A 24,923-nucleotide genomic window follows, 5' to 3' on the forward strand; every position below is an offset into this window, starting at 1 on the left:
CTAGCTGCTCTGAAAGGTTCTTGTATAGATACACACAATAAGAAAAGAGAAAAAAACCATTAAAAAGGTAGGTACAGCTTAGTGGAATTTTTGTGAGGAGATGAACGTGCAAAAAGTACGCAAAGAACACATTTTGCAAATATAAACCATATCCTGTGTGTAATCTTATGCAAGATGCACTCCTAAGCAATTCTGTCTACATCATCTGATAGACGTCAGCGCACAAAAAATAAATTACACTTAAGATAAGGGATAATACTGGCACAAAAAAAATGAAAAAGACCATATATATATATATATATATATATATATATATATATATATATATATATATATATATATATATATATATATATATATATATTCCTAGAAGTGTGTTATGCATTTTCATCTAAGTAAAACTGATCATCACAGTAATTTTGCATGAGGGCTCCCATGTCTTCCAGCCTTCTCAGTAAGCAATTTTTTTGTTGCTAGAAATCTGTAACCTCAAGCGGATATCTTCCTAGAACTCAGAGTTCCAATGCACCCGCATTAACTGGATGCTTGGTACTACAGAGCATGTATGCAGATTTATTTCCACTCATCCTGATGGAAGCAGGGGTGCTGGCTGTTACAGACTGGGGCACACACGTGAGCTTACATTTGTTCAATTTTTTGTTTAAACATTATGGAGCCCCTAATATGGAGACATTAATAATATCTCTTAGCTACAAGTAAACCTAATTGTGGCAACACATTCCACCTTTGTCATCTACGTACCGTCCAGAGAAGTTTTTGGTATTTGATCATGAAAAGCATGATAGACGCTGTTCGGGCTGCACTGGTCACAGCACTCTGATCCACAGCTTTTAAAGGGGAGGTATGGACAGAGAACAGATTGGGAGCCATTATCATGGCAACATTTTTCAGAGTCATTTTGTTTTGCTCTCTGTGATCTACGACCCTTTGAAGGAATTCAAGCAGAGCCTGAAACAAAAAGAACATACAAGATACTTTACTCCCGGCGTAACAGGATCAAATTTATTCATGTGCTTTCAGTTGGAGTTATTGACAATAGACCTATTGTTTGCAATCCAAGCAAGCACTTGTTGCTTTAAAATATATTCACTTACAAATATATTAAAATTACAAATGTAAGCACATATACTGTGCATCACATGTATCAACGAATTTACTGTACACAAAATATAAATGAAAAATAAGCTGACCTTCAGAGTGTCACGGTGTATGTCAGGAAGAAGTATCACCAGGAGATTCAGAGCTTGGAGGCGATGCTTTTTTGTGGGGAGATCTGTAAATTAAGAGGAATAAAATTGCCTTTATATTAAGCCATTAAGATGAACAAAGATAAGCACATAAATTACTTCCTATGTTTATCACAGTCCAAAAAATAGAACAAAACAACAACAACAACAACACTAATAATAATGTTGGCCCTGCTATTTGTTTTCCCTAGCAGTAAGTGATATAAATAACTCATCACAGCTCATGGGACTACGACACGAGGTTTATATTCTCTGTGGATCTTAGCCAGAGCTTCATAACGTAGCACAGATGGATAACTGAACTACGATATAGGTAAAGTTAAAACAAAACAAAAAAAAAAAAACAAGATTCTAACATTAACTTTATCATTAAAACAATTTTACAAATGGCTTTCTTTACTTACATATTAATATTGATATCATATGCAAATATGGTACATTTGCAAAGCCCATCAATGTCTCATCGCCCTTGAGAAAGGTCTCAAATATGTAGAGATTTATCATTCACATGTGTTAAAAAATTGCACAATGTAAAGCAATTTTTGTTATTCTATTGACAAAACAATATATAGAGGTCATCCAAAAGGTCATCCAAAAGATACAAAGTAAAAAAAACAAAAAACACAACAGCCAGAAAAATATTATTATTAATAACAATAATAAAAATAACAATAACAATATTAATTATAAGCCAAGGGAAGTATATAGAAAGAAAGCTTACATTTATAACAGAAATTAAAGGGCAAGAGTTAGGAACAAAAGGCAATGTAGGCATGTAGCACACGGTTACTGGACAGCTCTATTTATGCTGGAATTTATACTGAAGTAGGACAAGCCCTCTCCCAACTGTAAATCTGTAGTCATATTTTAAATTTGCACCCCCCTCTCTGAAGTGCAACATGGTTTGCCAAGGTGCAACTTTGCTCTGTTTTTAATCTGTTCCTAATTTTAAATTATGCCCTTCATTTCTAATCCTATGATCAACTTTCTTTTAATAACTATATAATCATATGAGTGGGTGTGCTCATGTTCCAGCAATGATGTAATCCATGCCATGCAGAGCAAGAGAAGGCATAACTGAAGGTCCAGCAGCCAATCCTTCAATAGAGTCTTTATTCTCCAAATAAGAGTTCTTTGAAAATGATTTTTGTTCTAAGCATAAGACCCTTATTTCATAGTATAATATGATGACAATATTAAAAGTTAATATACAAGTCATGGAGTTCAAAAAAGTTCTCCAGCAGGTATATCACATCATTCTTTAAAAACAGTACATTTTACTTAAGTAAACATTAAGATTATCTTACACTGCACAGAATGAAAAGCTTTCATGTATTCTATTGTGAGCAATGGCAGAGGGAGCTCTCGAATGAAGAACTTCAGCAAACTAGCTGCATCATGCTGCTTCACAGTATCCCAGTCGAACGTTCCCTCGTAAAACTTGCTTTCCAGCTCCTTGCATATAAACTGTAAAACAAATGGGAAGGTTGATCAGGAAACTAGTATCAATGCCAAAGCTCTAATTAAATGTAATGAAACACCTTATATAACAAGTGACACTTGCTCAATACATCACAGGCAATCATTATCTGGAGACTAACAACAATATTTAAATTCTATAAAAAGAATTAAATAACTTGATGACCCACTTTTCATTAATGTTTGACGATACAGATATATTTTGGAACATAAATGGTCTTACATAAAGATGATATTAATAATCTTCAAATGTTTGTGTTACAGTCCCAATAACTTGACAGAACATGAGATATTTCACATTGCAAATCCCTACACTGGCTCCCTGTGTCCTCCAGAATCAAATTCCCCATGCATACATCTGAAATCTCATATCAAAATACTCTCCCTCCCGCCCTCTTAGATCTACTTCTGACCTGCGTCTTGTTTCGTCCCTGGTAACAACCTCCAACTCCCATCTACAAGAATTCTCACATGCTGCTCCCCACTTAAGGAATCCCCTACCACACTCAGACTTTCCCACACCCTTCAAATCATTAGATGCTCTTGGAAAACCCATCTCTTTTTTTTTTTTTTTTTTTATTAAGAGGTGACCTTATCCTCAATAACACTATTCACACTAATGCACCCTCACAACTATCCCAATCTCCATTCTGAATCACATTTGCTCCTCTTGCTTCAGCTGTGCCCTCTTCCACTTAGAATGTAAGCTCTCTAATGAGCAGGGTCCTCCATACCCTTTGTGTTCATGTCTGCATTGATTTTGTCTACCTTGTATGTCAACGTTTTGTGTATGTACTGTTTTCCCTACTGTACGGCGCTGCGGAGCACTGTGGCGCCTTACAAATCTACGATAATAATTGCATAGAAAGCCAAATAAAAATTATTACTCATACTTGCTTACTCTCCTGGAAAATCAGTGAGATGAATTACAGGGACACCAAGGAGAGTAGGCCACCATCCCGGATCACCTTCTTGGTACCGCTGCACAGTGTGGGTTGGGCCGTGATAACGCAAATAGTGTTGTCACGTCCAACGGAGTAGAGGACCAAAAAGTAGGCAAGTATGATATTACTTCTAGGTTATCAGCCATAATATGTTGGGAAGAGGCTGGTATCAGTGTCGTTCCAAGGGATCATCAGATAAGAAGTCTGTTGTGTAGAATAAAATATCGCCTCACAATCCCACCTTCATCCCTAACGTTTTTCAATTTTGACAAAGCTACTAATATCATTTACAAATATAGTGTATAAGTGAACATTTGTTTTAGATTTAGCAGACCGTTCATGTAGCCTACTACAGCTAGCTTTATAAAACAAACAGACACTTAAAAATAAGAGCATGATGCAAAAATAGGAAGCTGTGGTGACCTAATCACCCACTCACGCAATTAATATATATAAACCTTAGAGTTACCACTTCCTGTAGGATATTGTGACAAAAACTACTGATCCAAGAAAATGCAATTTTTCAAAAACATAAAATAAATCTTACTTCTGCCAAGGACCTCAAAATTGGACAATAGTTTGTTGGCATTCTGTTCCAAGGACTTAAAGTGGGGTTGTTTTCCTTGTGGTAATTTTAATGCATGTCAGTATATGGAAAGAACATTATCCCGATTCTGATTTCTTTATAAACAGCAAGTTGTGTCATTTAACAGTAATTGTCATTTCTATAATAGCCACCTATAACTTTTATTTTCCATTTGCACTCTAGCACAGTCTATCACCTTATCACTACGTAAAACGCCTTTCCTCCATGTACATAATTGCAAAGAGTAAAGGGGTGGGGGAATATTCTGCTGTGAACAAGCATGTTAAGAGGGGTGTTCCAAAGCCTCACTGCTCACCACATCATATGTCATGTGACTGTTTGAAATGGTAGTCACATGACACTTCGTAAAATGTAAATCATTAATGCCAGTATGAATAAAAAAAAAAAAGGAAACAAAAACACCAAAACGGGTGCATTATGTATTAAACAAAAAGAATTTAAAAAAAAAAAACAAACCAAAAACAAAACAAAAAAAAACAAAAAACAAAACACATTTTCCCATGAGATTGCAGTTTAAACTTATTTTCTGTGTATAGTTATACAATTTATTTTTACAAATGTATACTTTTAATTAAAATCATTTATAAAGATAGTTGGAGATCCCATCACTGGCCCCATTTTAAATTAAAACATTTTAAACATAAAAATACCATAACATTTTTCAATACAGTTATTAAAATGCAATGTAACTGAATTGTGCAATTTATTATATGGAAAAGAGGATTTATACTTACGATAAATCAGTTTCTCTGATTCCATCTGGGGGACACTGCTAACCATGGGGTTGAGTAGGGTAGGGAGGAGTCTTGCACCTAACCAGTTAATTCTTTTGCTGCTGACAGACCATCCCCCCGGCAACTCCCAACAGAACTTTGATTAACAAAGCCCCAAGAAGATAGGCCAATCAACCAAGATACACAGAAGAAAGCAAAGGGGGAGGGAACGCAGTGTCCCCCAGATGGAATCAGAGAAACAGATTAATCGTAAGTATAAATCCTCTTTTCTCTTTCATCCATCTGGGGGACACTGCTAACCATGGGGACTTACTAAAGCAGCCCCTCTGATGGGTGGGACTGCTCTGATAGCCCAGCACGTAGAGCACTACGGCCAAATGAGGCGTCCTCAGACGCAAAAACATTAAATCGGTAGAATTTTGTGAAAGTATGGACAGAGGACCAGGTGGCTGCTCTGCATAGCTGGTCCGCTGAGGCCCCATTTCGCGCCGCCCCAGACGCCCCAACCCAATGGGTAGAATGGGCAACAATACGCTTCGGCACAGGATGGCTAGTACAGACATAAGCTTCCCTAATTGTTAGGGTAAGCCATCTAGCAATTGATTGCTTAGATGCTGGCCATCTTCGTCTAGAAAAATCAAATAACACAAATAGAGAATCTGTCTTACGCATCTTTGCAGTTCTCTTAACATACATCCGTAGCGCCCTAACCACATCCAAAAATTTATTTCCCTCTGTTCCAGAAGCCTGAGGCTCCTCTCTGAACACCGGAACTACTATTTCCTGATTTATATGGAAACCTGACACCACCTTAGGGAGAAAGTCCTTAAAACTGCTCTATCCTCATGAAAGACCAGATAAGGTTCCGGGCAAGATAAAGCCCCCCAGCTCAGAGACCCTCCTGGCTGAGGCAATAGCCAGCAGGAAGACTGCCTTCCAAGTCAAGAACCGCAATTCCACTGAGTGTAACGGTTTGAATGGAGGCTCCTGCAACATAATAAGGACCAGATTAAGATCCCAAGGTGCCGTTGGATGAACGTAGGGTGGCTGGATGTGAAGCACTCCCTGCAAGAAAGTCTTAACATCGGAATCTCTGCCAACTGTCTGTGAAAAATACACTGACAAAGCCGACACCTGAACCTTTAGGGTTCCCAATCGGAGACCTGCATCCAAGCCACCCTGTAAATAGGCCAGAAATCTAGTCAGACGAAATGATTTTGAATTGTAGGAATTCTTCTTACACCACCTTATATAAGCATGCCAGATGCGCTGATAAATCCTAGCCGAAACTGGCTTTTTAGCTTTAGTCTACTACACTCACAGAGAACCCTCTCGATCTCCACAGACCGGATTCAAAAGCCATGCCATTAAATTCAGCCGGTCTAGACTCTGATGCAAGAACGGTCCCTGGGTCAGTAGATCTCTTCGAAGCGGCAACCAAAGCCCCTGACCTACTGCCACAAGAAGAATCTCTGGGAACCATACTCTTCGCGGCCAGGTCGATCTCCCTGTCTGACTCTTCGAAGGACCCTGGGAATCATTGATATGAGGGGGGGGGGGGGGACAGGTAACCTAACCTGAAGTCCCAAGGCATTGTCAGGACATCCACTGCTACTGCAAGTGGATCTCTTGTTCTTGCGCAGAACTCTGGAACCTTCCTGTTGACTCTTGACGTCATCAGGTCTCGATCCGGAAGTCCCCACCTGTCCACCAGCAACTGGAACACTTCCGGATGCAGAGCCCACTCCCCCAATAGTACTTTGTGCAGACTTAAATAGTCTGCCTGTGGAATGAAAACCACTCACAGCGCGGGCACGTTCCTTTCGGCCCAGGCAAAGATCTGAAAAGTGACCTTCATCGCTCTTGCACTCCTGGTGCCCCCTTGTCTGTTTATGTACGACACTGCCGTGGCATTGTCGGATTGAATGCGGACCGGCCTTCCTTGCAACACACTCTGCGCCCTCTGCACTGCTTTCAAAGATGGCGATGAGTACCAGCACATTTATGGGCAGAACAGACTGTTGCACTGACCACAGCCCCTGCACCCTTAGGTGAAGGACCACTGCCCCCCAACCACTCAGACTGGCGTCCGTGGATACTAAGATCCAGGACCACGGGGCAAAGGACCTGCCTACTACTAGGTTGTCCCTCTCCAACCACCAACTGAGGGATTCTCTCGCCACTAGAGACAATCTCATCCACTGGCAATCCAACCAGAGGAAGGACCCTAACCACTTCCTCAGTATGTCCCATTAAAGACATCTGGAGTGAATCCTTCCGTACGGAAGCGTCTCGAAAGATGCCACCATCTTTCCTAACAGCTTCATACACATGAGTACTGACAGCCTCTTGTGCGACAGAACCCTGTTTGTCCATTCCTGTAAGGACCTTACCTTGTCCCCCGGAAGAAAAACCCTGCTGTCTGCAGTGTCCATTATCAATCCCAAAAATGTCATCCTTTGAGATGGTAACATTTGAGATTTTGTTCCATTCAGGAGCCAACCGTGTCGCTCCAGCACCTTCACCGTAAGGCGAAGATGTTGTTCCAACAACTGAGCTGTTGACGCCTTGATTAGTAAATCGTCCAAATAAGGTACAATTTGCACCCCCTTGGAGTGAAGGAGTGCCGCCATTATTGCCATAATCTTTCTAACCACCCTTGGGGCTATGGCAAGCCCGAACGGAAGAGCCCTGAACTGATAGTGAGCTGAGCCCACCGTAAATCTGAGAAGCGGCTGATGCCCCTCCCAGATCGAAACCAGATAGGCTTCCTTGATGTCATGTACTGGCCTGCCTCCAGGCCGTTTATGACAGATCTCAGGGATTCCATCCGAAAGGATCTTCAGATGAAGATTTAGCTGCTTGAGGTTCAGCACTGGTCTGAACGAACCATCCGGTTTCCGTACCAAGAAGAGGTTTGAGTAAAACACTTTCCTTCTCTGGTACTCCGGAACCTGTACAGTAAGGTTCTGTGAAAGAAGCAAATCGACAGAAGAGAGCATTGCCTGTCTTTTTTGAGGACAGCGGGGTAAACTGGTTACAAAAAAACCTGTGCGGAGCTGGCCCTACCAGATCTATCATGTAACCCCTTCTCATGATCCCCTGAATCCTCCTGTCCTCCGAGAACTCTGTCCATTGCTGGGCAAACCAAATCAACCGTCCGCCCACCCCACCCTCCGCTACCAGAGGAGGGTGGTAGTCTTGCTGCCGGTCTATCCGGAAGCTTGGCGGAAGAGGACCTACCTACCTGATGCTGAGGAAAAGGATGACCTTCCCCTAAGCGACTGTCTTCCTCCCTCCAGCTCTTGACCAGACTGTCTGGCCTCTGCCAGACACGCCCCCACAAAAAGGCCAATATCTAAACCTTGGAGCCCTAGGTCTAGGAGTATTCACAGGTAAGGACGTACTCTTACCACCTGAGGCCTGTGAGATCCAGGAGTCCAACTCTGGACCAAATAGCACCCCACTAGTATACGGAATGGATTCTAATGATCTCTTAGACTCCAGATCTGCATCCCAAGCTCTCAACCATAATGTTCTTCTTGCTTCTACTGCTGTAGCAGAAATAGAAGATGATATGGAAGCTGAATTCTGGGCCGCCTCATACACATAACCTGCCGCCTCTTTAAGGTCCATGGCCAAAGGGAGCAAATCCGAATCCTGTAGTGCGGATGCTAACTGCCCAGCCCAGGCTTTCATAGCCCTTGCCACCCAGGCTGAAGACAACGCCGGTCTGAAGTTTGTACCAGCGGCTGTAAACACAGATTTCAGAAAAGTTTCCAATTTACCTGTAAGGTAAACCAACTTTTTTTTTTTTTTTTTTACACACTCCCCTACCGCTGGCATACTGATTCTCTGCGCCGGATGACAGCGATTTCCACCTTTCCAGTAAGTGAACTCCGTTCACTGTGCAGCTCTACAACCTCGGCCCATACTCCTTGGGCACCTACTTCAAACTGAGTTCTGTTGGAAGTTGCCGGGGGAATGTTCTGTCAGCAGCAAAAGAATTAACTGGTTAGGTGCCAGACTCCTCCCTACCCTACTCAACCCCATGGTTAGCAGTGTCCCCCAGATGGATAAAAGAAAAAAAAGGCTTTTGTCTTTCCCTTTTAAATACCGGTCTATATTTAACAGTAAGATGAACCACAGTGTCACACATCCTTTTACTCTTGCTCAGCTGGCAGAGCTATAATACAATATAGCACTCTAGTCCTGTGCACCATAGCTTATAAACAGTTTTTGTATTATATTACATCTTGAAGACATACTCATTCTCCCCATCATCAACCAGTCCATGAGTGGACATTTATCTGGATCACAATGACAAGAAACAGTCCCTGCACAAGGATATCAAACCAAATATAGAAGCAATATGTGGAAACGTCATATCATAAAAAAAACACAATGTTTTTTTACATTAATTCTTGAAGAAACCCCAGGTATTCTCAGAACGCCTTCTGTGTCCAATCCTCCATTCTCTATTAGGCCAACCAGCTAAAAGCAAAAACAAAAAATACTATTAACTGTTGGCCCTTACTGCAAGTTTTACTTCACAACAAAGCAATCTAAATACAATTATTACAAGGATTATTACTTTGTTTTGGGGTTACATTTTCATAAACGTAAAATTTAAAAGAAAAAACAAAACAAAAAAAACCCAACAAAAAACTTAGTTTATAAAAGCATTGTAAATGTTTTGGAAAAGCCATTTCAAAATCAAGTGACTAAATATCATTGAAAGATAATAAGGATAATATTATAATTACAGCATTGACTAAATTACAATCAATGAACTTATTGATCCATATACTTTACTTCCCTCTATAATATTGCACTTATTTAGTTATCCCATGATAACTACATATTGAGATATTTTGCAGAGCATATATCAGGCACATATATTTTGACCCCTTCATTTCTGTTCTAGTTTTACAAATACATACTTACAAGAATTCCATCCCTGTCCATTCCCCCTCTTTAGCACTATGATGTACAACTATTTACTCTATGTGTAACCTTCTCATATGAAACAAAGACTGAAAGAGAACATACACTTTGAAAGATTAGTGGGACTTTGGTGCCTTGAATTTTCTTCTGATCTTGTTCCAGCAAAACCGAAAGAGGTACCCGAAAAACCACAGACTCTAAAACAAAGGAATATAATAAAGTAAGTTGCTGGAACACTTGTCTATACAAAATAAATACATAATTTGAAGTCATTAGGCTGGGGAAACATTCAAGCTTGTTAGGTGTCCCATATTGAGGCAATTACAAAAGTTGTAGCCTTAGGGCTAGATTTACTAAGCTGCGGGTTTGAAAAACTGGGGATGTTGCCTATAGCAACCAATCAGATTCTAGCTGTCACTGTAGAAAGTACTAAATAAATGAAAGCTAGAATCTGATTGGTTGCTATAGGCAAAATCCCCACTTTTTCAAACCCGCAGCTTAGTAAATCTAGCCCTTCATGTCCTAAAGTGTCATACATCCCCACCCCTGTACAATCCTTTCAGCTGTTCAGTATGTGGTTGAAATCTTCACCAACTCTGAGAAGTAACAGGGGCTGAGCATGTGTACTGTTTGTGTGTCTCCTAGAGCTTAAAAATACTCCAGGAGGTGAGCTGTTAATTGAATGTTTTCATCAGACTTCCCACAGCCAAAGTGATTGCCTGCCCACATCACTAAAACCAAGGGCTGGGGGGAGATTGGCACTGAGGTTTCACTTAGTTAAGTGTTTGGAGATGGACTGTTGGTACAATACAGATCAAGGACACCCTGCCTCCCAACACCTGTGAACACCACGCAGAGAGTTACCTAAAATTTCAGCCTGAGGCAATGCTAAGGCACTCATATGGTCTCACAGCAGGCATGGCCATGGTTGTGGCTGTCCAATGACAAGCAGGACATTCATTTTTTTGATTCGCCATAAAGTATATCTACCAAGTTTAAAAACTCTAGCAACTTGATGGCACTAACGGGATGTGGCATGTAACATGGCAAAAATGGAAACTAGATCTGTTCACTGAACAGTCAGCTTAATGTTTCATCTAGTATTTACCTCCAACTCTTATTTTGGCAGCTCGTTGAAGCTTAAGTTCTGTGCCCAGGACATCATACAATGCAGTCAGCTCGATCAGTGCTAGAGAAGTCACCTTCTTCATATCCTGCGGTGCCAAGTCACCAATTTTTGTGATGCCTGTTTTGTCTTGTGGAAGTCTGTAGTTCTAAGACACAACACACTTCAATTCATTCTAAAGTCGATAATAAATAGCGCTTGTCTCTTAAACATAGTGGAGCTGGCCATATTATGTGCTTTGTAGGGTTACAGTAATATGGGGGAGTGAATTTGGTGGCTTTGATTATTTTGGACGTGGGGTGGACATTAGCAAGTGAGAACAAACTCAAATTTAATGCAACAATGTAACTATCAAAATCTATTATATGCAGTGGTTCCCAACCCTTAGGTGTTGTGACACAAAAAACACATTCCAATTTTTTTAATGCAACATCAATGATGAAACTTTGCATCCTATCCCCTTTCAAGACTACCTTATCTTTGGACAGTTTAATTTTGGCGTTAAATGTGCATTTTGCAAATATAAACCCTATGCTGTTTCTAACCATTGGTAGGATGCACTAGTGGGATGCATCTAACATTAATCTTTTCCTTTCAAGTCAGAGTCCCAATAAGCAGATAAGGGGATGTATGCAGTGTCTTTTCTATGCCTGGGCCCATCAGCATGTCAAACATACCCTCATTGAGTGTGACTGTAGTAGCAATAGCACAAATTGCTTTTCCAACTACTACTTAAATTGCTAACATAATCAGATAATGTGGCGGTGAGGGACAGATGTTAAAATAAGTACACCAAAACAGCATTAGGCAGTAGTCATATTTACATTATCACTATCCAGTGCTCATGACTGCAGGCTGTGCACTGCTTCCAAGTTCTGGCTACAAAATGTTATATTTACAGAATTTGCAGGCCTGCCTTTTAGGCTGAATATAATGTCTGCACTATGATAGAGCATTGTGATATACCAGAACAGTATAGTACATTATAATCTGCTATGGGTCTCAGGGGAGTGCAGGGAGCTTGATCCAGCTCTATATACACATAATTTAAAGCCAGAACTCAGAAGCGCAATGACTAATACAGTCTGCAATGGATAGTGGTTATAAGTAGAGATGCTCAGGCTCGGTTCCTCGTGAACCGAACACACCCGAACTTAGGGGACCCTCGGAATTGAAAACGAGGCAAAACATCATTATGACGTCGTCGGATCTCGGAAGTTTTGAATTCCTTTTTAAGATCCAACATAGCGAGGGGTAGAAGGGAGGGCGGACCCCATTTTTGTTTTCTGCCACTGCTGTGTGCCAATGTGTCCTAGATGTGCTAGGAACTGCCGTGTGTTTATGTCATTGCTCTGTCGCTTAGCATCCAGCCAGGTCGCTGCAGCATTTGTCCGAAAGTGTATGAAAATAATATTGTGACCTGTGAGGTGGTCAAAATTTACTGCAAATGACTGGAAATTAGTGTTATTGAGGTTAATAATAATGTAGGAACAAAAAAGAAGAGCAAAATTATGTGATTTTAGCATATTTTAGGATTTTTTCTAAAAATCCAAAACCAAAAACACACGAGGGAGGTTTTGCCAAAACCAAAAACACAAAGCTAATCCAGATCCAAAACCAAAACCAGTTAACGGGGGTCAGTGAGCATCTCTAGTTATAAGTTAAGTGTGGGTACTGCTTCTTATTAAAATAAGGTGGTCTAGAAAGGGTGGTGGAATAGTTAAAGTAAAAAAATAATAATAAATAAATATGTGTAGAACCCCTTTAAATATAATTCTGTTTGACACTCAAACTACATTACAGTGGGTTTATTTCATTTACTATTAAAATATATTTCAACAATATCCAAGCTTATTTTCCCAATATCATCATACATCTTGCGACACATCCAGTCTACTATTTGGACACAAAAATCAGTCCTAAAACGCGTTGGATATCAATAAAATTGGATAAAGCAATGTAATGTGTTTGTTAAACACTGGATGGGATACAAGATATCCATCAAAAAGAGGGTGCAGCACTATGGTACACTGGAACACATTAAGGAACTTGCAGAATAAAAAGGAACTCACTGGTAACTGAGAGTCATCTTCCTTATCGTCCTTCTCAGTTCTGACTGCAGTGAATTCTTTGAGATTTGAAGCCTGCTCAGCAAATGAAATTTCCAGATTGATATCAGTCTCAGGAATAGAGATATTGTTGACTGGGTTTCCTGGCCCTCCTGTATTTGCATTTGCTACAAGACCTAGATTATAGGTTACAGTTAGTTCAGTTTGTGTGACACACATTTCTAATTATACTTTCTTTAGAATAAACATTCACGCTTAAAATGAACAATTGGTTGATTTGGGAAACCTCAACCCTTTCCCCAAACAAGGTGGATTAATACTGAAGCTGCTTCTAGTAGTGGTAAAGGGCATATATTGACACTGTCAGATCATCAACTATTTATATAGCGCCATTAATTCCACAACGCTGTACAGAGAACTCATTCACATCAGTCCCTGCCCCATTGGAGCTTACAATCTAATTCCCTAACATACACACATACAGACCGAGAGAGACTAAGGGCAATTTAATAGCAGCCACTGGTATGTTTTTGGAGTGTGGAAGGAAACCGGAGCAAACACAGGGAGAATATACAAACTCCACAAAGATAAGGCCATGGTTTGGAATCGAACCCAAGACCCCAGTGCTGTAAGGCAGAAGTGCCAACCACTAAGCCACCGTACACAACAACTAAATCATGAGCAATTAAGCAAGTTAATATTTGATCTGAACAGTTTATAGGGTCCACTCTATCCTAGGTCTCATGTTAATCTACCTCGTTTGAGCCTGATGTCATGTCTTATACGTCAAACGCATATCAACTGCATACCAAACGCTTAAGAGATGCATGCGCAGAGGGCTGGTGCTGGTATTTCCAGAGTCGCCTGTCGGAAAATTTGCACATTCGCATTGCATTTGAAGGTGAATTAAGCCCATAGTGTTTCTATTCATCTGATAAGCACGTTTGGAAAATGTTTATACTGAATGTGCTGGATACAATAGAAAATATATCAGCCAAGTGTGAAGGAGGAGAGAGTGTGTCAGCTCAGAGCCAATAGTGTGGTTTAGACCAAACAAGAGAGCAAATGTAAGTGTTGCAAATGGGAGTATATCAATAAAATTTCTAGATTCAGATGTGCTTATATTTGGCACTTCAAATTTTTGTATGACAAAGAGCAGGAATAGATTTATAATATGAATACCATCCTAGGGACATTAGGGTATCATGGTGATTCAGAAAATCATAATATTTCTATACAATCCTAGTATAATTGAAGATTGAATAATTGAACCTTACTCAAAAAAGCATCTCAAGGGGCTTTTAAAGACTGCTGCCTAAAGCTGGTGTTCTTGGTACAAATTATGTGGAGGATTCAGGTGGTAGAACAGTTTGTCATAAGGCCATCCCAGAATTGATCCGCTTTAGATAACATATATATTTAGATACAAGTTAACCCGTGCATGATACTTATGCATTCTAGTCAAATCAAGCTACTTAAGGTCTTAAAAAGGTTCTTGTCATGCATTTGGGCCATAGCCCAGGCCTCCTCAGGGGAAGAGCGTTACTTCCCGACGTAAGCGCCCTTTTTTAACGTGGTTTTGTCCACATGTCACCACCTCATCATTCTTCTCCATCACCTCATCCTTCATTTTCATTGTCACATCTATCCAGATGTCTATCCAGACACAGGGATCTCTCTCAGCGGTCCCGAGTATCACACTCCTCTCACTCTGTGACCCCCAGCAACCACCAACCACTCCCAACTGTCACTTCTCCTTCAAGAAATATATATATATATATTTTTTTTAAATCTTTATAAACACTTTTAACAATTAACAAATTGAATTAACAAATTAAAAACATCTTAGTATACCAAATTTCAGCCCTTTCTGAATTTTTTTTCCCACACACACTAAGAATTTAGTAGGTCAGTGTATAACTCCGCCCAGCAGGTGGCGCTGCAGCTTGGTTTTATTTTTTACACACACACACACACACACACACACACACACAGACACACACACAGACAGACTAACACACGCCACTAGACATTTATATTATAGATTATTCAGGAAGAGGGAGTACGGCTGCTGGTCACATGACAGTAGTCTGCCTAACAGATATAGTCACATTTTCTATAGACACCAGATATACAAAGCCGGAACAAATCTAGTGCCTAATGTATACTGCTCTACACTTTGCATCCTCTACTATTTGTACAACCTGGAGGTAATTTGCATAAAGAAAGATGGCCTCCATTTGCACATGTGCATCTAGATTTCTTTTAAAGTGCACGAGTTTGCAGAGCAAGATGCCGATATTTGTAGAGGAGCACAAATTTGCACAAGGCAATAGCAGGAGTTGGACGGAGTGACGGCATTCCTTGGCAGGTACAGAGAAAACTCATCAGTGCACCAAGCTTACAGGCAGTAAAAAAAAAAAAAAAAAACAACAAAACTTTTGAGGAGCAAAATTAATTGAGAGAGACAATGGAAAGGGGGTACACATAAAAAAAATAAAAAAATAATAATAATAATAATAATCATCATTTTGAGCCAGCCACACAAGTCCCACATGTGATCAAAATAGACCTGCTGTCCCCTGACTGGCGATTATCAATGAGGTTGAACAGTATTTTATGAGAAAGTGGAAACGTTGTATTTAGTGAAAGGGTGGTTCTATAGTGGTAGTAGACTGTATTTTGATGTTAATTTTTCCTCCTCTCCAAAATCATTCTAGTTTGGAGAAACACAGTCTGACTACATGCTCCTTGAATTGTGCTAAACAGAAAGTCAAAAATAAGCTGTGACATGTAAAGTCCTTTATGGGGGGAGCGATTATGGTATGAGACCCTCCAGCATACTCTCCTTTCCAATGACATAGATCTCAGTTGTGCACCCCGGTCCTAGATATTTGATAGCACTGTAAAAATAGTTGTGAATGGTGAATCAAATATGTTTTGTAGAGTTGAAGATGTTGCAATATTTTACATACTTTTTTCATTTTCTTCATTTGTTGTTTCACTTTTTTCTGTAGACCGAAATCCGTTCATATCTTCATCCTAAAATATACACCAGATAGTTTTCAGTTATGTGGCGAAAAGCGAGGGCAAAAAGAAATGAAAAAGAAAAGCAGTATATAGTTCTGAAACTACAAAATGACAGTTTCAGGGAGCATGGAATACAGGTTTACCAAACTTGCACTTTTTTCTAGTAGTTTAATGACCTTGCACCTTTCATATCAGACATTCACACCAGATTCTAAATATAGACATGACAAGATATTTAATACCAGGCTGGACAAATCATAAGAGCAAGGTTGCATAGAGCATAAGGCAGGCCACACATATTAGTGTATTGGATCAATGCAATCAGACAGAATATCTGTGCAATACGTGTAACAAATCTGATCAGTTTATAATGAACAAATCCAAGGAGAGAACAATAAGAATTAGCTGCACTCACAACACTATTTAATTATTGTTCTAGGACTTCACACATTGCCCAAATGCTTGTTCATTCTGCTGGATCACATGCAATCCAATCTTGATTGTACATGTTTGGGGCACACTCTGCACAATATCTGTTCAGCATGTTCAAATTGACCAAAATATTACTATATGTGAACATTTTAACTTATGTAGATGTGAATGGATGCATTTTTTCTCTGGTTTCTATAAATGTCATGGTGAATCCTAAATAAATGGTTTTGTCCACCTTAATTAATGGTAAACAATGAGGACTTCACTTAAAAAGAGTTATGAGCTGCGGGAATCATTTGCAGCCACAGACACATGTCCAGTAGCTTGTGCTTACTTTGTCCTTTGAGCTTTCTGGCTGCCTGAACACATCCCGAACGTCGGGAATCTGATGGTGCTTGTTCTTTTTTCTCAGGGTCTGTGTGAAATTATCAATTCGTTTCTGGACAGCTGCTTTCTGAGTCCTTGTCAGAGTAGCTAGAAACACCATGCTATCCTGGGAGTCTGATGAACCCTCGCCGAACAGATTGGACAGTCCAGCTTCCTTGAGCCATTCCTCTTCCTGTTCACCCTCTAAAAAGCCAACACAGGTCAAATATAAAACACTTACAGTACTGGCCAAGTGTAAGCATTATACAGCAAAAATACATAATTGGAAAAGATTTGCACTATATATATATATATATTTTTTTTAACCAATCCAAGCATTTAAGTGCTGAGACGCTGCTAGTTCCTATTGAAAGGACTGGCTACTTAAATCGCACAAATACTGCCTGGAAAATTGTTCCCTCCACTGTATGTAAGTTGTCAGAGGTACCATTGGTATACGAGTCAATGGTTATCTTTCCTAATTTACCATTACTTTCAATGCAGACAAAGCAAGATCACCTTGTGGATTACTGCAGTTTAGTTCAGGAGGAAATACATAGACTTTATGACACATACTTACCAGCCGGCTCTTTAACAACAACAACATCTTGTTCCCTTTGACTATTATCAGTGCTCGTCTTAATGTTTTCTACTTCAGTCCAATAGTCATCCAGTGACAGCTCATCTAAGGAGTCTTGTGATCCCGAGCGGTTGAATGCTACTTTATCCAGACTAGGGTTTACAGGTCCATGGTTCATCGAATACTGCCCGTATTTGCGACTGCAAAATAACAGGAAAAACAGATGTGAGTTTTATATTGGCAAAGCTGCAGATTAATAACATGCTTATGTTAAGACTTTATAACTATAGAGCATTTTAAAGGGAAAAAACCCCCCAAAAATCAGGTAGCCAAATGACCTAGCCCAAGGCAGCTCCAACTGGGACTAAATCAGAGCGCAGATGCCCCCTAAACAGTGAGCCCCTGATTGGGCTCCTCACCGCTGATGCAGCAGTCTGGAGAATTAAGAAAATGAGCAAGGATTGCACAGCTTTTCAGGATGCTACAGATTGGATGAGCATATTGGAGAAAAATGTTTGTATAGCGCAGTGGTGCGAGCTTTCACCTGTGACCTCCAGCTCATTGCCCCTATTCAGACATATTCTCTGCTTTATGTCATCATGGGTAAAACAAAGGGTATTCTACACAATGTGCTATCCCTCCTTGTACACTGGGCTCCGGCTGTGAAGGGAAGCAATTTTTAGGCTATAGATTAGTCAGTGAGTGGCAACATATGGGGAGGTGGGAATGGTATGTGGGGAGGTCTGAATGGAGGAATTTTGGAGCAACTGAAATGCATGTGGTGATATTTGTGGAATGAGCGATGTGGGGGGTTCAAGGTTGTTTTGGGGCTGTGCTTTCAATACTTAAATTTATGGTAATGTGCGTTCCTGATGAAGGTTAGAGGACCGCACAGCATATCTGAAGTAGATCAGGTTGGCAATTATTGCTAGTTCATATAGCTTGTCACAAGAATTTATTGGAGAATAAGTGAAACTGTTCATAAAAGCTTAGTGGACTACGATTTTATGTTTGCTCAATGTGTCAGTATATCCCCCATTTATAATGGGAGTTTGTTTCAGAAGGAAATCTTAATTTTAATATAATATTGTATATATATATATATATATATATATATATATATATATATATATATATATATATATATATATATATATATATATATATAGCATTTTACACTTATAAAACTACCTTAAAACTTGATTTACATATTGGTCACTCTACAAATATTATACATGTGTACAACAGGTTGTAGCATTCACTGCTTCTACTTCCCTATTTTTAGGACCAAAAAAAAAGGCTAGTGCACTGAAACTCAAAGGTTAAGTCACATGTGAGAAACCGGATACATCCTTTAAAAACTTACTACTGCACACTGCAGTCATGAAAATGCTGTATACAGATTTTTTAAATGGAAAATTATTATTATATTTAAATGCACGCTTGCTAATATACAAATCATTTCCAGGGAGACAGCTGAGCTTGTAAGTCTAATGTCTTCTATGTCGCATGAGATATTGTCTCTACAATCATATTCAGTATATGCATGATGGGAATTGTAATGTACTTTTCTGTATATTAAATAGTCCTTTTTAAAAAGGACTATTACATTATAATGTCTAAAGAATAAGACTAGATCTTAAGAATTGTATTTAACATGTATAAAAGGAATTTTCTTTTATAGTTGGTCTGAACTTAATACCAACTGGGGAAGGGGGGAGACCCTCGACTCAAAAGCCTATTAGGAACATTTTAAATGAAAAGAAAAAAGAGTGACATGTGACCGAACCCAAAGTGGCCAACTATGGGACCAGCCCCCTGCCTCCCAGCCCAGAATAGGGATTTTTCAAGGACAGATTAGAGCCAATTAGTGTCCATTGTTCTCACCAGGCTAGTCCAGACAGGCCATCTAACAGGGGAGGTTCTGTGGAAGGACAGCTCATCTTCACTCCCCTCTCCAAACCCCCCTAGTCCAGCACTGACAAATGGTTAAGAAGAATAGACCCAGGGGTTTGCCCAGGGAGGGGAAAGACTGAAAATTAGACCCGAGATATAAGGAGCCACTCCAGACGGGGAGGGGGTGTTCATTTATGAAAAGTGCAAGATCTGGTTTTGAGTTGTCATTCTCTACTAGAGTCTATATATGCAGCCGAGAGAAATCCATGGGTCGTGAAGTTTGGACAGCCAGGTGACTATAACTCTTTAAGCTAGTGGGGTAAGGGACAGATGATGTGGTAAACCTGCCTGGAATTTATTTACTGTGTGTACATAATATTCTAGTGTTGTTTGTAAGACAAATATACTGTTGTATTTTTCTAACGTCATTTGCCTGAGTGACTATACGAATCCTAGAAGGTACTGGGTAGACTTTCCTGGCACAGGAAGGCACCCGTGGGTGGCCAGACAGAGTGAAGTGGGTAGCATTGGGCCAGATAAACCCGGTATCTTCACAAAGCAAATCACCAAGCCCCGTCCCCAGACATCCACCACCCCCCCCCCCATCTCCCACATCGTAACTTGCCAAAGATGGCGAGTATGGTTAAATAGCATTGTAACATTGGAGTTGCACATCTCCCAGATTAGTCTCAGTTTGTTAGGCTGAGAATGGAAGAGTGTGTGATATCAGGAGAAATTAGGCAGATATCACCTTTTCATAAAAAGTTACAAGCGGAGTACGTTAGGTGCAGGAGAGACTGATTCATGACTCTTATAGCCATGAGACAGAAGAAAATCCCAAAACATATTTTTTTCCCTATCTCTGTAGATGTAACTGTGTGGAAAATTGTGACAGGAGGCTGCAGTGAGGATTAAATGAATCAGTCTCTTACTCTGGATCTCCCTCCTGGAGTTCTTACTTGGATACCACACCTACTGCCAACAGGTGCGCTCTCCGAGGTATTAAGTGCAGTCTAACACAATTTCCCCTTGGTCTCCCTGTGTGAGCTGCACACAGATAAGTTTTTATAGTGCTACCTGAAAGCCAGTCGCTGTTTAAAGTTACACATGCAAGATTGGCTGCAGCAGCCCTTACTCAAAACACAACCAAACAAGATGCATAGTTCCCACATTGAACTGTGTGATGTGGTCAAAAGGGCAGAATATTACATTCTTACCACCTCTATTGCAGTCCAGTTTACACTGAACCCTTTTAAGCAGGCAAAAAGATTATTTCAATATCCCTCCAAAAGTCTTATGAGAAAAATTATTTCCTGTGAAAAGGGTGTACCCCAAAATCTTTGAAAAGTGGCATAAGTGGTTAAGGGAGCGTCTGCACACAAAACAAACTAAACAATATGTGCTCAGCATGGGTGGGTTACACACACACAATAAAACAATAAATTGCATAAAAATACATACAAAAATACATAAGTACTAATCTAAGTAAATCCAGTTCTAGGTGGAATGTCACAAGTTGCACACCATCCCCAAAAATTAGTAACCTAGGTTCTGGCTTTGGCAAGTACCTGCAACTCCCCTGACGTCTGCACGCTCCCAAAGCATGCAACATAAAGCAATGCCAGCTCAACTCTTCTCATCTTCAGATAGGCAGCATGTTGTGCACAAACACGCTGAGTGAAAAAGCATGAAGCAGCCAGTAAAGCCAGAAGATGCATCAAGTAGGGGAATAGGAACTGTAGTTAGTGGTGGGAAAAGTGTGTGTGGCTAATTTTAGGCAGAAGCATTATGAGCCAATATTTAAGCAAGCACTGATGACTGACATTTTTGTACAGCTTCTAGTGCCACCACCAAGAAGCTCATCTACCCATTGGTGATCCTTAGATGATGGAGTCTATTGAAAGGAGTACAGCAATAGTCCTGTGTGGATTGGGACTCTGGCAATTTAACTCTGGAGGATTGTGGAGCTTGGGGAAAGCAATATGGAGCAGAATACGGTTACCCTGCCTCCCAATGCCGAGAGATAATCCAGGTAATTACTGCTCCAATGGTCACTCAAAATTACAGAGATGCACTTTCCTCGACTTTAACGACTCCTAAATAAAACAATCTGAATCGACTGCTAACAGTTTACCTGACTGTCACCTAGAACGAATCAATCGCTTACTACAGGCAGGTAGACTGCACTTCGATATGTCAGGCTTGTCTATCAAAATATACTTGGGCTTAGTGGGCCCTGCAATCAAAGGAAGTCATCAGCAATGACAGTATAGTTCAATGGTTCCAGCAGGTGAAGAGTAGCCCAGTGGATGAGGGACGGGGTTACCTAAGAAGAAGAATGTGCTAGTTTTATATAAATTTTAGGGGAAAGTATAAAAAGGAGGGAGAGACATAATAAGAAAACTGTGTAAAAGGCATGAGAAAGGAAAGATAAGATAGGTGAAAAACATTAAGGTGCAGAAACATGCACATAATGGGGCATTTTAACCAATACATTATTGGGGAAGCCTTATAAATAAAAACATGATAAAAATATATGAGACAGTGCAGTATAATAAATCTGACCTCAATATAATAAATCCGGTCTCAGGATGTCAATATAGCTATGTTTTACAGCTAGTATAGCAGAGAAACAATGATTCAAGAAAGTCTACAAAGTGATGTAGTGAAACTTCAAATCTTGACAGCAAGTTAATAACATTGACATAGCAATATACTCTAAACAGAAGAATTATTTGACGGACTAATATAATGTTTTCTAAAAAAGCAAAACTTGCATTATCCAAGTAATTTTGGGCAAGGACTTTTAAATGTATGTTAAAGTGACTGACCATAAAATAGGAAATGAAATGTTGAGAATCACTGCAACCTAGTATCACGTGATGTAGGTAATGGCACATTCATCAGCTAAAACACATGCTTAGTAGATCATAACAAAAACTACATTTTAGGAACCATTATCACTATTTTGCAACAATTCATGCAGCCCAACAATAATAGCTGGCTTGGATAAGCTAATGAAGACAAAAACAATCACTATTCATTCAAATTGTGGATCAATCTGCATTTTAAAGTGTTCAAAAAATGCAAATCCACATAATCACTACGAAGTTAAAACGATCTATTCCTTCACTGCTTTATTCCTCGCTTCTCCTTTCATTTCCCTCAGCCAGAGATTTCTTCTGACAAAAACGACTACTAATGTGCTATAAAGAAGCAACACACCCTCTATTGTGAAAAATAAGTTTATTAGAAATCACCCACAAGTTCAATGCCCTGTATAACAGCACCTAGCCAGTGGCCTGTTATTTTTATACGAGCACGTAAGGCCTTAATGACTTTCAATAACCGTAGATCTGTAAAGTATGTGGTGCATTATGCTTGATCTAAAGCTGTTCATTGGTGAAGAATATATCTTGGGTATAGCACCTTTCACCTATAGTTTAAATTCCTCCCTGTAAAACAAATATTTTTATTATCATTCTGATCCCGTGAACACTTTTTATATGTATATTAAAAAAAACAAACAAACAAACACCATTTTGACATGGTATTTTGAGGTTGTGAACCATGTGCACGGTGTACTGTATATACTAGAGATGAGCGCACTCGGATTTCCTGAATCCGAGCCCACCCGAACGTTGCCGATCCGAGTCGGATCCGAGACAGATCCGGGTATTGGCGCCAAATGAAAACTTGAAAGCGAGGCTCCGAGTCATAATCCCGTTGTCGGATCTCGCGATACTCGGAACCTATAAATTCCCTGCTAGTCGCCGCCATCTTCACTCGGGCATTGATCAGGGTAGAGGGAGGGTGTGTTAGGTGGTCCTCTGTTCTGGTAGATCTCGTGCTGTGCTGTTTAGTTCTGTGCTGTGCTGTGTTCTGTTCTGCAGTATCAGTCCAGTGGTGCTGTGTGCTGTGCTCTGTCAATTTTGAGTTCAGTGGTGCTGCTGGGTCCTGTGTGCTGTGTCCTGTTCAGTCCAGTGGTCCTGTGTCCCGTGCTCTGTGCTTCTAAGGGCATAGTTATTTCCCCAATATTCCCAAGTGTTTAAAAAATTAAAAAAAAAAAGTTAATAAAAAAAATATACAAAAAACTAATTAATTTTTTTTTTAATTACAACAAAATTTGCCAAACCAATCCTGCAGTATAAGCCCATTGGTACTGCAATATTACCAAGTTCACACATTCAGCAGTAAAAGTCCACTCCTCTACGCAGTCCAGATCCATTTATTGGTGCGTATCATACAAGTTCAGGGTTTTTAAATTATATTGTGGGGACCACTCCACTACGCAGTCCAGAAAGATACCTCGTTGCAACGTTTTGGACTAATAACTATATTGTGAGGTGTTCAGAATACACTGTAAATTAGTGGAAATGCTTGGTAATGAATGTTGAGGTTAATAATAGCGTAGGAGTGAAAATAAGCCCAAAAACTTGATTTTTGAACTTTTTATGCTTTTTTCAAAAAAAAAATCCGAATCCAAAACCTTTCGGCAGGTGTTTTGCGAAACAAATCCGAACCCAAAACATCGCGAAAATCCGAATCCAAAACACAAAACCCGAGACACGAGACACCAAAAGTCGGCGGTGCACATCCCTAGTATATACATACTAGTTAACACAATTCATCTTCACATTATATAGAAGCATAAGTAAAACCGGTGATGGCCCAGGCACTGTGCCGACTAGGGATAGTCAAAATCCAGGTATTATAGTAATACCGCAGTAATGCTCTATTTTGTTACTGCAGTATTACTAGACTACGCAGTAATACGTAACAGATATTAAGCGATGATGCTGCATGTACAATATATATCAGGTTCTGTCTTTAATAAAATTACCGTTTTAGTAATTAGTAAATAAGACTCATGATGCATTACCCTGGTGGGAGTACCCATTAGAAGATGGGTAGACTGTGGCCATAAAGGACTGCACATGGTTAGCAACAATACTTGGGTAGGCTGTGCAAATTAAACAATGCTCAATTGGTATAAAGGGGCCTAGCATCCCCCAACACCATTATACCAACACCATTGGCACAAGGCAGGATGGATCCATGTTTTCATTTTGTTTATACAAAATTCTGACCCTACCACCTGCGAGTCCCAACAGAAAGATTCCTCAGGCCAAGCAACATTTTGCCAATTTTCATTTCTCCAGTTTTGGCAAGTCTGTGCCCATTGTAGCCTCAGGTTCCTGTTGTCAGCTGCCAGCAGTGGGAACCAGGGTCGTCTTCTGCCGCTTAGCCCATACTGCAGTCTGTTCAGAAATGCCATTCTGCATACCACTGTTTAAAGCAAATAACCTGTGCATTACTTGTCACCTACTTGTCAGCTTGAGCCAGACTGGCCATTCTCTTCTGAACGCTCTCAAAGAAGGCACTTCCACTAACATCACTGCCGGTCACAGGATGTTTTTTGTTTTGCATATCATCCTCTGTAAA

General features: G+C 40.0%; 1 protein-coding gene across 2 annotated transcripts in view; it reads right to left on the bottom strand.

Moving 5' to 3' along the window:
- The window catches only part of ARHGAP18 (Rho GTPase activating protein 18), a 127,780-nt gene that overhangs the window by 12,179 nt on the left and 90,678 nt on the right, over positions 1-24,923 (bottom strand). For both annotated transcript variants that reach the window (XM_075203059.1, XM_075203058.1), the window contains exons 2-11: positions 17,583-17,782; positions 16,971-17,206; positions 16,150-16,216; positions 13,178-13,350; positions 11,088-11,253; positions 10,085-10,176; positions 9,449-9,526; positions 2,576-2,735; positions 1,212-1,294; positions 763-969 (exon numbers count right to left, since the gene is read on the bottom strand). In XM_075203059.1, the coding sequence (XP_075059160.1) occupies positions 763-969; positions 1,212-1,294; positions 2,576-2,735; positions 9,449-9,526; positions 10,085-10,176; positions 11,088-11,253; positions 13,178-13,350; positions 16,150-16,216; positions 16,971-17,206; positions 17,583-17,782 (1,462 nt within the window). The remainder of the gene's footprint in view (positions 1-762; positions 970-1,211; positions 1,295-2,575; positions 2,736-9,448; positions 9,527-10,084; positions 10,177-11,087; positions 11,254-13,177; positions 13,351-16,149; positions 16,217-16,970; positions 17,207-17,582; positions 17,783-24,923) is intronic.

Source organism: Mixophyes fleayi, chromosome 3 (assembly GCF_038048845.1).
Source record: "Mixophyes fleayi isolate aMixFle1 chromosome 3, aMixFle1.hap1, whole genome shotgun sequence".
Classification (NCBI taxonomy): Eukaryota; Metazoa; Chordata; class Amphibia; order Anura; family Limnodynastidae; genus Mixophyes; species Mixophyes fleayi.